This window comes from Microtus ochrogaster, chromosome 1 (genome assembly GCF_000317375.1).
Source record: "Microtus ochrogaster isolate Prairie Vole_2 chromosome 1, MicOch1.0, whole genome shotgun sequence".
Taxonomy (NCBI): Eukaryota; Metazoa; Chordata; class Mammalia; order Rodentia; family Cricetidae; genus Microtus; species Microtus ochrogaster.
The window spans coordinates 21,363,272-21,377,940 of NC_022009.1; the positions used below are offsets into that span (position 1 = coordinate 21,363,272).

General features: G+C 45.3%; 1 protein-coding gene across 1 annotated transcript in view; it reads right to left on the reverse strand.

Moving 5' to 3' along the window:
* The window catches only part of Zfyve1 (zinc finger FYVE-type containing 1), a 62,910-nt gene that overhangs the window by 29,822 nt on the left and 18,419 nt on the right, over positions 1-14,669 (reverse strand). The window contains exon 3 of the mRNA XM_005343310.2: positions 3,076-3,580. Within this exon, the coding sequence (XP_005343367.1) occupies positions 3,076-3,580 (505 nt within the window). The remainder of the gene's footprint in view (positions 1-3,075; positions 3,581-14,669) is intronic.

The window sequence follows — 14,669 nt, forward strand, 5'->3', positions numbered from 1 at the left end:
ATGGCTCAGCCCCTGTATCTTCCTCCCTGACTACCATAGAGACTCCCCAACACAAGACATGCTCCTTTACTTGTTGCTGGGGGCAGGGAGTGGTGCTCTAAAATACAAATCTGACATTATTTAGGGCTCTGCCCAAGATCCTACAGAGAACTCATCCAAGACCTCCCATGGTCTGATCCTCAAGCATTTCCAGCCCCCTCTAACACAAACAACTACACTTCAGATGGGCACAACTCTTCATGTATCATTCAACACACATCTGTGCACCAAACATTCATCTGGGCTCTCTAACACACATACAGCAGTAAAGAAGGTAGGCAAGGTTTCTGCCTTCATGTTGTTTCCGTTCTCATGGAGAAAACGCCAAAAACAAACAAGCACACATGGGATGACTCCAGATGAGAGGCGAGCGGGTGAGAGGATAGACGGGACACTAGGGTGTGGGAAGTCAGGAAAGCCTTGGCCCAGATGACAGCTAGCGGGGGCAAATGGTCCAGACGGACAGAAGCTGTTTGTCAAGGTGAGGACACAGAAAAGGTGTTACAGCTAGTGGGAAGCGTGTGTGTATGTGTGTGTGTATTCACATACATAAATATTTGCATGTGCACATGGGCAAACACACATACATACATACATACATACATACATACATACATACATACACACACAGAGTGATGGGTGGGCCAAGGGGAGACAACTAGTGGGCAGACACACTGACAGGGGTTAGACAGAACACCACATTTAGGAGTTTAGATTACATTTGTTTTTATTTTGGTTTCTGGAACAGGGTCTCACTGTGTCAGGCTGGCCTGAGCTCCTCCTGCCTCAGATTCCGAAGTGCCGGGAATACAGGTATAGATGCCCATATCCAGCTATTGGATTACTTTTTTTTTCTTGGCTTGGTTTACATTTTGATGTAATAGAAAGCAAGCAGGAATATCATAAGCCTGGATATCTAAATTATAAATGAAGCTTTTCTTTCAGGAGAGCCCTCTGGGAGGCAGACAGTGAGGGCATCGAAGGGCTGATGCTGGGGTTTAGGGAGCGACTGCAGACCCAGCTGCGGTTCCCCGCATGCGGCTGCTCTAGGGTTCCCAGGGATTTGCCCCTCTTGGAACATGTTCTCCCCCTCTTCTGTCTATTCGAGACTCAACTTGCAGGCCCTACTTTCTCTTTTGAAGACCCCACTAAGATGTGCGGTCCCTCTTCTCTACTCACACGGCCCTGACGCCTACATGTGACACAAAACCAAGACCCACGCAGTCTCTCCAAGTAGACTGGGGGTAGGTGCTTTTAGCTCTACACCTCACTGTCTAGAACACGATATGGGTACTTTCATGCCTGAATAAACAGATGTGAGCAGTATAATTGTTTTAGAGGCCAGACTACAATCCCTACTATTATTGCCCCTGAAGATTGTTGCGTATTTCTCAAAGAAAACAAAGACTAAGGTAACATATATACCACGTCCATCTACATACATTCCGTCCTTTCTCCCGTGACACCGGTGGAGTGTCATGGCCTAGGCCAACTCTCCCGCCTGAGAGTCATTCCAGCTGCTTCTGCTCTTTTCATTTTTATTTTGAGATGGGGTCTCACTGTGTAGACCAGAATGGCCTCAAACTTGCAGTAATTTTGTGCTGGGATCACAGACGTGTACCTGACAGGGCCCAAAGGTATAGGTCCATTCCATCTTGACTAAAGGGCAGGTGTGGCTAATATCCAGACCTGGTTACTTCAGGTAAAGTAGATCTATTTCTACCTCAAAGGTCCAACTAAGTTTCTACTCCCTTAGGAAGATAGATTCCACCCAGGGAGTAGTTTGCCTATAGAATGTTTTGGTCTAGGGTGTCTTGTTCTGGAGACAAATTTTATTTTATTTTTTTTCGAGACAGGGTTTCTCTGTGGCTTTGGAGCCTGTCCTGGAACTAGCTCTGTAGACCAGGCTGGTCTCGAACTCACAGAGATCCACCTGTATCTGCCTCCCAAGTGCTGGGATTGAGACAAAATGTTTAATTAAAAATGTAGCCCATAATCTTTCAACTGACCTGTTCATTCTTTGTATCCTGTCAATACAGGTTTGTTTTTTTTTTTTTTTCATCTTACTCCTACCTTTCGGGATAAGGCACTTAATGAAATGGAAATTAAACAAGGGCAATTTCAGTATTCACTGGACTCCTGATACTATCCTATGCTTTTGTCTCTTATTCCTCCTACATCTATGTTCTTTTTGTCTAAAAATTCTAATTCTCACGTTCCTACCCTGGAACGCTGGAATCCACCTCGGCTAGGGGCCCGGCAGAAGTCACCCCAAGCAGGTGGCTTGCGACATGGACCATCACACTTCTCACTTTTCTTTTCGGTGCTCAGGGCTCAAACAGAGCCTCCAGCATGGAGATATCTGGTCTCTTTCTTGTATTTATCCCCTCTCTACTGAATCATCTCATCAGCACACCAATATCTTAAATATTTATGAAGGGAAATTCGCAGAAATTCCCTGTGAGCCACCAGCTATCACTCTGCACTCCCTCCTGCTTCCCACTAGGAAACTCTTGGAAAGAATTCCTTTAGCATCCTCACGACCTTAATAGTGACAGTGACAGTGCCTTTGGGCATCTCTTCCTTTCTGGTTTATCTGAGACAGAGTTCCATGCTGGCCTTGGCTGGGCCTATAGGCACACCCCACCACACCTGCCTTTCTTGTGTTTTGAGTACGACAAGATCTCTCTGTGTAACCCAGGTTGGCCTAAAATTCATAATCCTCCTGCCCCAGGTTCCCAAATATTGGAATTTTAGGCATGCATCACTCCCCCTGGCTCTTCTAGTTTCTCTTGATGCTATTCTGACCGAGCTTTCGCTACCAATATTGCAAGGAAACACATCTGACCCCAATAGCCCAGGTCTTTAGTCCGCTAGCACGTCCTAATCCTTGCCATAGTTGATTACTCCTGGAACATTTTCTCAGTCTTGCCTGGGCACAAGTTTTCCTGAGCACCCCACCATCACCATATTGCATCCCAGAGGCCACCTCCTTGTTCCCAAAAAGGTCATTCTGAGACAGCACTGTCTACTCACCAGAACCCAGGAGCTGCGTGTGCACAGTCTCATGGAAAATAATAACTGCAGGGCCCAGGGTGGATAAGGGGACATCCAGGCCACAGCGTGCAGTGGTAGCCTTGAGTTCCTTGGTAAAGTGCTTCAGGTAAGCTTCCGAGGCATCCCCGAGGAATTTGAAGAGATCATTGTGCAGCCGGTCTGCGTGAGTTCGATAGATGACCAGGTCAGAAATGGCCAGGACCTTCAGCAGCAGCCGTGTTCTCTGGCTTAGGTTCACAGTGGCCCCCAAGAGCCCTTCTGTGTCTATCACTGCTACTTTATTGACTGGGTCATAGGCTGCCCATACTCCCACCGTGCAGGACTCCTGAGCAGGGGAGGTTTTGAAGACTTCTCGGCCATAGAAGAAAGTGTGGTTGAGGGTATGAGACTTTCCATCACCAGTATTTCCAAAAATGGAAACCACCTTGAGATGCTGATCGGGCTTACAGTCCAATTTCCTAATAAAGTCCTCTTCATTTGTTACCTTCAAAAAACAACAAAAAAAGAAGAGACAATAAAATATGGAAACTGAAAAACTAACTGCTATAAAAAACAGAAATGCTTCCCAGGGCAGAGGCCCTTTCTGACCTGTTGAAGTGGAAGGAAAAGGAAGTCCCAGCTCTACCCGTAGCAAATGGCTCATGGGACCCTCTGAAGCTTCAGTCAGTGGAGGAACTTGGTAGTCATGGAAGAGCTAACACCAGGGGCTGATGAGATGGCTTGGTGGTTAAAAGTATTTGCTGCTCTTGCAGAGGACCCAAATTTGGTTCCCAGAACCCACACTGAGATGCTCATAACTCTAACTCTAGCTCCAGGGGATCAAATGCCTGCTTCTGGCTTCCATGGGACCTGCATTCACCTGCATAACTGAAAAAACTTAATAAAGGGCTAAAACCATAAAGTTCTTAAAAGAAAACATGTTAATCGTTGAATTAAGCAGCAGTTTCTAAAAGACAGACAAATAGTTTAAGTTCAGACCATGTGCTGTAAAGCCACCAAGACAGTGAAAAAAATGAACTGGAGAGATGGCTCAGTGGTTAAGAGCCCTGGCTGCTCTTCCAGAGGACTGGGCTCCATGTCCCAGAACCCTTATCTTGGCTCACAATCATCTGTAACTCCAGCCTCAGGGGTTCCAATACCCTCTTCTAGTCTCCACAGGCATCAGGTATGCATGTGGTGTAAATATATATATGCAGGTCAAACAGTCATACATACAAAATAAATATAAATTAGTGCATTTAAAAAAAAAAAGCCAAGAATTGGAACAGATATTTCTCCAAAGATCTGGAAAAGGCCATACATACATGAAATCTGCATACCATTCACCAGTGGAGAAACACAAATCAAAACCATGTCAGCACTTTCTCCACCTAACAGAATAGCTATGCTCAAAAAGGCATTAACAAGTGTCGGCAACAACAGAAACTGCAGCCTTGCAGGAACACAGAATGGCATGGTCACTTCAGAAATAGTTATTTTTTAAAAGCAGGTATGCCAGCACATGTTTGTAATCCTCCTAGGGAGGCTGAGACTGGAAAATCACAAGTTGGAGGCCAGCCTGGGCTACATCAAAAAATAACAGAAATGCTTCTTTTCCAATTATGTATGTATATGTGGGGTGTGTGGGTGTGTGTGAATGTACAAAAGGAAGGAAGAAAGGAGGAATGGGAGGAAAGGAGGAAGGAGAGGGAAGAGGCAGGGGAAAGTTGGGGCCAGAGAGCACTTGTTGCTTTTACAGGACCCAGGCTCAGTTCCCAGCATCCACAAAGCAGCCAGCAACAACCTTTAACTTTAGTTTCAGGGGCTCCAATGCCCTCTTTAGCATCCATGGGCACCAAACATGCTCGAGGTGCACAGACATACATTCAGACAAAACAACCACACATACAACAATTTTAAAATGCAAAAAAGAAAAGAGTATATGCAAGATTGCCATGGCTCAGAATTTCTACTTCTAGGTTTATTTTTGAGACAGGGTCTGATTATGTGGACCTGGTTGGTCTGGAACTTACTATGTAGACCTGTGTTGCCTCTGACTCCCAGAGTGTTCGGATTAAAGGTGTATGGCACAACAGAAATGAAAGCACAGATCCACAGAAACCCTCTCTGTGTAGCTTAAACAGCAGCATTATCCGTACCGACCAAAACGCCAATCTAGCCCAGATGCCTATCAACCGATGAATGCATGAACAAAATGGGGTACATCCCCACAATGACTATTATTTAGCCATAAAAAAGGATGAGCTCTGTGAGTTCGAGACCAGCCTGGTCTACAGAGCTAGTTCCAGGACAGGCTCCAAAGCCACAGAGAAACCCTGTCTCAAAAAAAACCAAAAAAAAAAAAAAAAGGTGAGCTCTTTTCCATTCGTTATGGCAACTATTATTTTCACCTTTAAGACATTGCTTAAATGTGTCCTTACTACCTGGTTCTGTAGAAATTCCCAGAGTACCCACATTGGAGCACCAGACTGAAATCTCAAGGTCCAAATCAGGAGCAGAAGGAGAGGGAGCACGAGCAAGGAACTCAGGACCGCGAGGGGTGCACCCACACACTGAGACAATGGGGATGTTCTATCGGGAACTCACCAAGGCCAGCTGACCTGGGTCTGAAAAAGCATGGGATAAAACCAGACTCGCTGAACATAGCAGACAATGAGGACTACTGAGAACTCAAGAACAATGGCAATGGGTTTTTGATCCTACTGCACGTACTGGCTTTGGGGGAGCCTAGGCAGTTTGGATGCTCACCTTACTAGACCTGGATGGAGGTGGGTGGTCCTTGGACTTCCCACAGGTCAGGGAACCCTGATTGCTCTTCGGGCTGATGAGGGAGGGGGAGGGAAATGGGAGACGGTGGCGGGGAGAAGGCAGAAATCTTTAATAAATAAATAAATTTTAAAAAAAAAGAAAAAAAAAAAGAAATTCCCAGGGTATTTGTATTGACTGTGAGTGCACAATAATAGTACTATAAAAGTTTCAATAAAAATTTCATTGTTATCAATAACATTTAGACAAAAATGTCAAAAATTGGGCTGGAGAGATGGCTCAGTGGTTAAGAGCACTGTCTGCTCTTCCAAAGGTCCTGAGTTCGATTCCCAGCAACCACATGGTGGCTCACAACCATCTGTAATGAAGTCTGGTGCCCTCTTCTGGCCTGCAGGCAGACACACAGACAGAATATTGTATACATAATAAATAAATATTTTTAAAAAATGTCAAAATTAGGACATAAAAGTAAACAATTATCTGCCAGGTGTTGGTGGCGCACACCTTTAATCCCAGCACTCGGGAGGCAGAGCAAACAGATCCGTGTTGACTTCAAAGCCAGCCTAGTCTACAAAGTCAATTCCAGGACAGTAAGGACTATGCAGAGAAATCCTGTCTCAAAAACAACAACAAAAAGTAAACAATTATCAGTATTTGATCAATATTTGCTTGACATGCTGGGAAGACTAAAAAAACTAAGTACCAACATATGCTAAACATGATTATAGGAAAATGAAATTAAATCAAAATAACCAGACAGAAACGACCACATATGATGTGACCCATTTATATCACATGTTCAGAAAAAGCCCATTCATAAGGCAGGAAGTAGATAGTGCCTGCCAGCAGCTGGGGGAGGGGGACACAGGGAGAGGCTCTTAATGGGGACAAGGTCTCTGCTCGGGGTGATGAAAATGTTCTGGAATCACGGGGTGTCCTGGGTTGCAGGCTTTATGAAAAAACTAACTGCACCGCTCTAGCTCACCGGTTACTATTTCATCTGCTGTGCTGGGGATCAGACCAAGCATGGGCTGCTAGGAAACTGCACGCTTTAAAGATCAATCTGGACTGGTCGCCGGGCGGTGGTGGCGCATGCCTTTAATCCTAGCACTCGGGAGGCAGAGGCAGGTGGATCTCTGTGAGTTCAAGGCCAGCCTGGACTACTAGGGAGTTCCAGGACAGGCTCCAAAGCTACAGAGAAACACTGTCTCGAAAATCAAAAACAAAAAAACAATCTGGACTGGTCAAGTGCAGTAGAACAAGACTAGTCGGGCATGTACAAGGCCCCACATCTGATCCTCACACTGAAATGGCAACTCTGAAATACAATAAAGGGTGGATTTGTGGTATGTGATGTTCTTAAGGAGCTTATGGTTCCAACTTCACACATTCATAACCCCCTGACAATCTAAAGAACATGCAGGGGCAGGATGGCTCACTTCTCCCACCCTGTAATCAGGAATCCTCCAACCTCTTCACCCCCGTCACACACGCACTCAAGAGCCAGAGTACATACATACACACACAGTCTCTCTCTCAATATGACAGGGGTTTTTGTTATTATTGTTATTGTTGTTGTTTTAAAATCTAGACTAGAGTTTCAGAAAGCCCCCTCAGGACCCCTATTCAGACTCCAGAACTCCACATCAAATACCTCCATCACACAGGTCTCCTCTAGCCACAGGAGTAACAAGCCTTTTGTTTTTTTAGGGTAGGGTTTCTCTATGCAGCCCTGGCTGCCCTAGAACTCTGGAGACCAGGCTGGCCTCAAATTCAAGAGATTCTGCCTCAGTCTCCCAAGTGCTGGGATTAAAGGTGTATGCAACCACCGTCTAGCAGGGGTGACAAGCCTTTATAACCAACTTCTTTCAGCCATCAGAGAAAAAAAACCACAAGTCTGGTTCAAGTGTCTGCAGCTTGAAAAAGAGAATGGAAATGCAGACCGACCACTGGGTGTGAAGATGAAACATTATCTCCTTTAATCTCATCAAGGTGAAGCACTCATTATTAATGATGTGACCATTGTTAAGATTATTAAGTGCGTTCCGTTAATGCTGATGACAATACCAATAATTCACTAACTACCCTGCAGTGACAGGGCTCACACTGCAGAGAGCACAGGGCTGTGTCCTGCCTTATCTCTGCATGCATGGCACTTAGGAATCAGTCTGCCTGCTACTCCAGATCGACACCTTGCTGGAAACTAATCATTCCCCTCACTTGCCCCATCCCTTCCACAGAGCTGAATACTGCAGCATTTGATAAGTTTGGGGACAGGCTACCGAGCTAGCTGACAGCCCAGAGAAATGAGAGACCCAGAAACTGCCACGGGAATTCAGATCTGTAATACCAGCACTGAGGAGAAGGACCACACGTTCAAGACTAACTTGGGCTACACAGTAAGACTCTACCTCAAAATGCTAAGTTAAAAAGTTTTAAGTGGGCCTGGAGGGATGGCTCCATTAAAGGCTAGGCTCACAACAAAAAATGTAAGAGTTCGGTTCCCAGAACCCACGGCTGTCCCTCTAGGTATTTAAAAAAAATTTTTTTTTTAAGTGAGCTGAACAGTGGTGGTGCATGCCTTTAAATCTTTAATCTCAGCACTCAGCAGACAGAGGCAGAGGGATCTATGTGAGTTCGAGGCCAGCCAGGTCCGCAGAGTGAATTCCAGGACAGGCTCCAAAACTACACAGAGAAACCCTGTCTTAAAAAACAAAAAAGACAGAGAAACCCTGTCTTGAAAAACCAAAAAAAAAAGGGGGGGGCTGGAGAGATGGCCCAGAGGTTAAGAACACTAGCTAGTCTGTCAGAGGCCATGAGTTCAATTCCCAGCAACCACATGATGACTCACAACCATCTACAATGAGATCTGGTGCCCCCTTCTGGCATGCATGCAGGCACATTGGCATGCAGTCAGAACACTATATATAGTAAATAAATAAATCTTAAAAAAAAAAAGAAAAGAAAAAACAAACAAAAAAATTAAGTCGCCAGGTGTGGTGGCACATGCCTTTAATTCCAGCACTCTGGAGGCAGTGGCAGGAGAATCTCTGTGAGTTTGAGGCCAGACTGAACTACAGAGAAAGTTCCAGGACATCCAGAGATAAAATACAGTGAGACCCTGTCTCAAAAAAGAAACCAACAGCCGGGCGGTGGTGGCGCACGCCTTTAATCCCAGCACTTGGGAGGCAGAGGCAGGCGGATCTCTGTGAGTTCGAGACCAGCCTGGTCTACAGAGCTAGTTCCAGGACAGGCTCCAAAGCCACAGAGAAACCCTGTTTCGAAAAAAAAAAAAAAAAAGAAAAGAAAAAAGAAAAACAAAACAAAAAAACAAAAAACAAAAAAGAAACCAACAAAAATTTTAAGTAACACAGAACAGTCCATTTTGGACCTGTGTCCCTCAGCCTGTCTGGTTCCAAGTTGCTAAGGTGGCCAGCTCTTAAGACACAAACAGAAGCTCCATAAACTTCTACTGGTGAGATGTCAGCTAAGTTCAGGGGAGCCAGCTGGAAGAACCATCACTTTCTCAAACACTCCTGAGGCAGAAAAGACCAGGCTTTCTGGGTTTCTCCACTCAAAATCTACCATGTGATAAAACTGTCAGTGCAGAAACAGCAATTGGTACTCAGAATACAGTTAAGAACAGTTATATACAGTTATACAGAAGCCTTTAGGTACAGAATTGAGTGTTTCCAGATTAATAGCAAGTGCTATCGAATTATGTATGTAATATATGAATAAGCCAGAAGTGCTGTCGGGCTCCTGGAATCTCAACAATCAGGAGGCAAAAACAGGAGGCTCTTTAATTCAAGCACAAGCTATAGAATAAGACCCAACTCAAAACAAAAAAGCAAAATTAATACATACACTTGTCTCGGTGTGTTTGTATATATGTGTATATGCTGAAACTAACATCTAGAATATATTATCTGGTATTTATTTAATATCCTGAGATGTATTAAAAACATGTTATGTTCTTTTGTTGGGTATGGCTTCTTGAACCAGTGAGCAGACTCAGAGAAAGAACTCACAGTCTTTGACAGGTTTGTCATCCAGTGGTCTATGGACAATCAGCACACACTAGCGGCAGAGTGAGGACATAACCATTGTGAGCTCCAACTGGAAAGTACGGTGGCTTAACTAAATGATTCTTGGCAGACCTGAGAGTAGGCCCCACCCTTCTGCCCCTGCTAACACTTTTAAACACATCCCACCTATGGACATCTTTCCCTGAGCCAGAAAAGACTCAGCTGCAAGACCTGTTTTCTTTTTCTTCCCTCTCTCTTCCCCTCTTTCCCTCTCGCTCTCTTTTGTTTTATTTTTCAGGACACAGTTTTCTCTATGTAGCTTTGGAGCCTGTCCTGGTACTTGCTGCTTGGACCAGGCTGTCCTCGAACTCACAGAGATCCGCCTTCTAGATGCTGGGATTAAAGGCTTACACCACCACCTGGTTTGTGGCGAGACCGGTTTTCAAACTGGGAAAGCAAAGGTCAAGGAAGATAAGAGGTCAGGTGTGCAGGAGGCTGTGGCTGGAGGGTCAGGTCTGCAGGAGTTCTAGTCAGCCTGGACAACCTGGTAAAACCACATCTCAAAAAACGGAGAGGGGGGAGTTTCCCTTTGATAACAGAAGGAAGGATCCAGAAGGAACAATATTCCTATTTTCCTGTTCCTCTATTTCTGTCTGTTCACACTCATCTACCCCATTTTCACTCCACTTCTGAGGTGAAGGAAGTCCCTTGCCACCCCACCCAATTCCGACAGTCTGAAATAGCCCTTGGCCCTGCCACAACAGCAAAAGCCCGAGCAGCAGCAAAGCCTCCCTCTCCAGCTCCCCAGTCTATCACCTTTGCTCCTCCCCCATCCCTCACCAGAGCCTGGACTCCGAGACCTCAGGCAAGTCAGCTGCTCCCAGATTCTACCCTAGGCTTAGCCAATGCAGGGCCTTGAAAGAGCTACTTCACTGAGAAGCCTCAGGGACAAGAGATAAGAGCAGACTATCCAACCCTGTGGGGACACAGCACCTCCTAAGATAAAGCACTGCCTAAGATAAAATAGCAAAGGGCACAGCCCAGTGCACAGCAGTAAGGGAGAACAGGAGCCATTATTACTTAAAACCAGTCTGAGTGTGTGGCAACACAGCTCCCACCCGCCTGTCACCCAGGAAGTTGCTAACTCAGCAGCATGGCCAGAGGTCCCTTCTCTACCTAAGAAGGGACATTTCCACTGCAGTTCAAATAACGCCTTTCCTCTCCCTCACCAAAGGTTTAACAAGGTGCAGTGGCACGGGTCTGAATTCCAGGACTCAGATGGCAAAGGCAAACTCACTGCTGTGAGTTCTAGGCCAGCCAGTGATACACAGTGAGACCATGTCTAAGAAAAAGAGACAGACAGACAGACAGACAAGGAGTCAGGCAAGATGGCCCAGTGGGTAAAGGCACTTGCTGCCAAGCCTGGTGAGGCTCAGTCTCAAAAAAACAAAACAAAAATCTAACGTAAAGGCGAATTATTAATACTGGTGTTGCATCCAACTCTTAGTAAAGCGACCACTTCACTAAGTGGAAAGGAACCCGACAAGGAGCTGGAAAAGCAGCTCAGCAGCAAGAGTGTGTACTACTCTTCGGGAGGACCCCAGCACCTACACCAGGAATGGAACCCAGCGCCAGGAACCCACCGCCTCTAACCTGCACTCACACGCACATGGCCTTACACATGTACACACACACAATTAAAGGTCAGTCTTTCAGAAAGAAACTCAGCAAACACCTCTAACTTACCCACATCTCTCTCCCACTTCCCTCCCTTACTCCAAGCCCAGTTTGTAAAATGAATTAACAATTTTCTTTTTTTTTTTTTTTTTATATTTATTTATTTATTTATTATGTATACAATATTATGTCTGCATGTATGTCTGCAGGCCAGAGGAGGGCACCAGACCTCATTACAGATGGTTGTGAGCCACCATGTGGTTGCTGGGAATTGAACTCAGGACCTTTGGAAGAGCAGGCAATGCTCTTAACCACTGAGCCATCTCTCCAGCCCCTGAATTAACAATTTTCAATGACCATCACTATTCCTATTTGAAAATCAGAGTACTTCACGGGTGGAAAGTGCCAACAAGAAGAGCACGTCACCAGCCCAGCCACTCTCTAGAAGACAAGCCACAAAGACGTCAGGAAGTGCTCTGATGGCATTCAACATCAAGGCCCTTCCAGTCCTGGCCACTAAGGAAGATCCCAGCGGTACCAACCATCCATCAGGCATCCCTCTCAAGCTTACTAAGCTGTTCCCAGTGCCAGGGCCTCCAGCTCAACTCCTTCCCCAAGTAACACAACGAGCTGGCAAAAGCTCCGCTATCTCATCACAACAGAAAGCTCATGATAAATTCCGCCCTATCCAATAATGATTATTTTATAATTTTCCATTGAAATTTGTAAGTTATTCTCAACATTGAGTTTCTATTAATGATTTTTTATTTGTTGGTTTCTAGTTCATCTTGCTTTCTTTTCTTTTTTGGCTGAGTTCAGAGCAAGAAAGCCAAAGAACCCAAATAAGAGTCTCTAGTTAGAACTGACACCACTCCCTAAATACAGAGAGCTTGCCCGTAACCACTGACCTGAAGACGACAAACCACTCACTCACACACAAACCAGATAATATAGTCTTGGTTTTCTTCTAGAGGAAGAAAAGAAATGCAAAGTGGGGGGATTTCCCCTTGAGAAACCCAAAGTCGTTTCCATCACATTCAAAAGAACAGGGCAGGAGCATTGTCTCAGCACTTAAGAGCACTGGCTGCTCGTCCAAAGGATCTGAGTTCAGGTCCCCATGTCAGGTGGCTCACTACCTCCTGGAATGCTGCTCCAAAGAATCTGACATCCTCTCCTGGCATCCATGGGTACCTGCACACATATGGCATTCACTCACAGACATAAACACATACCCATAAATAAAAACAATAAACCTTTTTAAAAAACTATCAGAAGCTCAGTGGTAGGGCATTGTGAGGCCCTGGAGGTTCCAATTCCCCCAAAATAAAAGAACATCAGGCAATGATTTATGTTCATGGTCTAATTTGGCTGAATACAAAGTTCTAAGCAGGGGCTGGAAAGATGGCTCAGTGGTTAAGAGGATTGCCTGCTCTCCCAAAGGTCCTGAGTTCAATTCCCAGCAACCACATAGTGGCTCACAACCATCTGTAATGAGATCTGGTGCCCTCTTCTGGTCTGCAGGCATACACACAGACAGAATATTGCATACATAATAAATAAATATTTAAAAAAAGGGGGGGCTGGAGAGATGGCTCAGATGTTAAGAGCACTGACTGCTCTTCCAGAGGTCCTGAGTTCAATTCCCAGCCACATGGTGGCTCACAAACATCTGTAATGAGATATGGTACCCTCTTCTGGCCTGCAAGTATACAGACTGACAGACAGACACTGTATACATAATAAATAAATCTTAAAAAAAAAAGTTCTAAGCAGGCAGTGGTGGCACACGCCTTTAATCCCAGCATTGGGGAGGCAGAGGCAGGCAGATCTCTGTGAGTTCAAGACTAGCCTGGTCTACAAGAGCTAGTTCCAGGACAGGCTCCAAAACTACAGAGAAACCCTGTCTCGAAATCCCTCCCCCCACCCCCGCCCAAAGTTCTAATTTTTTCAAATAGAACTTTACAGGGCTGCAGAAATGGCTCAGCGGTTAAGAGCACTGGGGATACTCTTCCAGAGGACCCAGCACCCACATGACCATTCATAACTGTCTGTAACTCCAGTGCCAGGGCATCAGACACCCTCATACAGACAGACCTGCAGGCAAAACACCAATGCATGTGAAATAAAAATAAATCAAATAGGACTTTACTAAAACTATGTCCAACAGATCAGTACTCTAGTACTTTTGTCCCAACCAAGGTTCTATTCCAGTAACAAATCCCTACATCATGAAGCAGAAGCAGGCAGATCTCTGTGAGTTCAAGGCCAGCCTGGTCTACAAATGAGTTCCAGGATAGTCAATGCTGCTACACAGAGAAACCCTGTCTCGAAAAGAAAAAAAAGAAAAAAAATCCCTATAACCAAAACATTCTAGAACCCCTGCTTTTACATCATAGGAAGTTCAGAAGACTTCCCTGCAGTCGCTCCCAAAGGAGAGCACACTCCCTGGAGGTTCACAGGAGATGGCAGAGTTCCTCACTAGACAGCCACTTCCCTATCAAAGGTTTTCCTAAGGTGACTGGAGTCACAGTTTGGCCTCACAAACACAGTACATTTGGTAAGGACAAAGATCACTTTCTTCCACTCCACTGTCCCCAAAGTGTCCCATGACTTGAAAGGTCAGGAATTCCCCTCCCAAGTCTTACACCTCTCCAACAGTGCCTGGCCCTAACTCAGACACTGCCCAGGGATCCTCCACTGACTCAGCAGTGAGAAGGAGAGCACATCCACCCAGAAATGATGTCCACACAAGTTCTTCAAGAACAGTTCTTTGTAGCTCCATGACGAGTTTCTTTGACATACCCAACTAACCCAGTTCAGCTCTCCTTTTATATCTGAATAAAAAGTCTTCCAATTCTGAGGACAGGAAACACCAACTCAAGAGATCCAAAGCCTTTTTGAATGGACATGCAGCTCCCTCTCACGCAGCACAGCAAACTCCTATATAGCTACGACAAAACCAGAATGAGCTCTGATGACGCTTGGGACCTTAGAAGGGAAAGTACCAGACTAGAAGACAAAGAAACAGGCCACAAAAAGAGAGAGAGAGAAAGAGAGAGAGAGAGAGAGAGAGAGAGAGAGAGAGAGAGAGAGAGGGAGGGA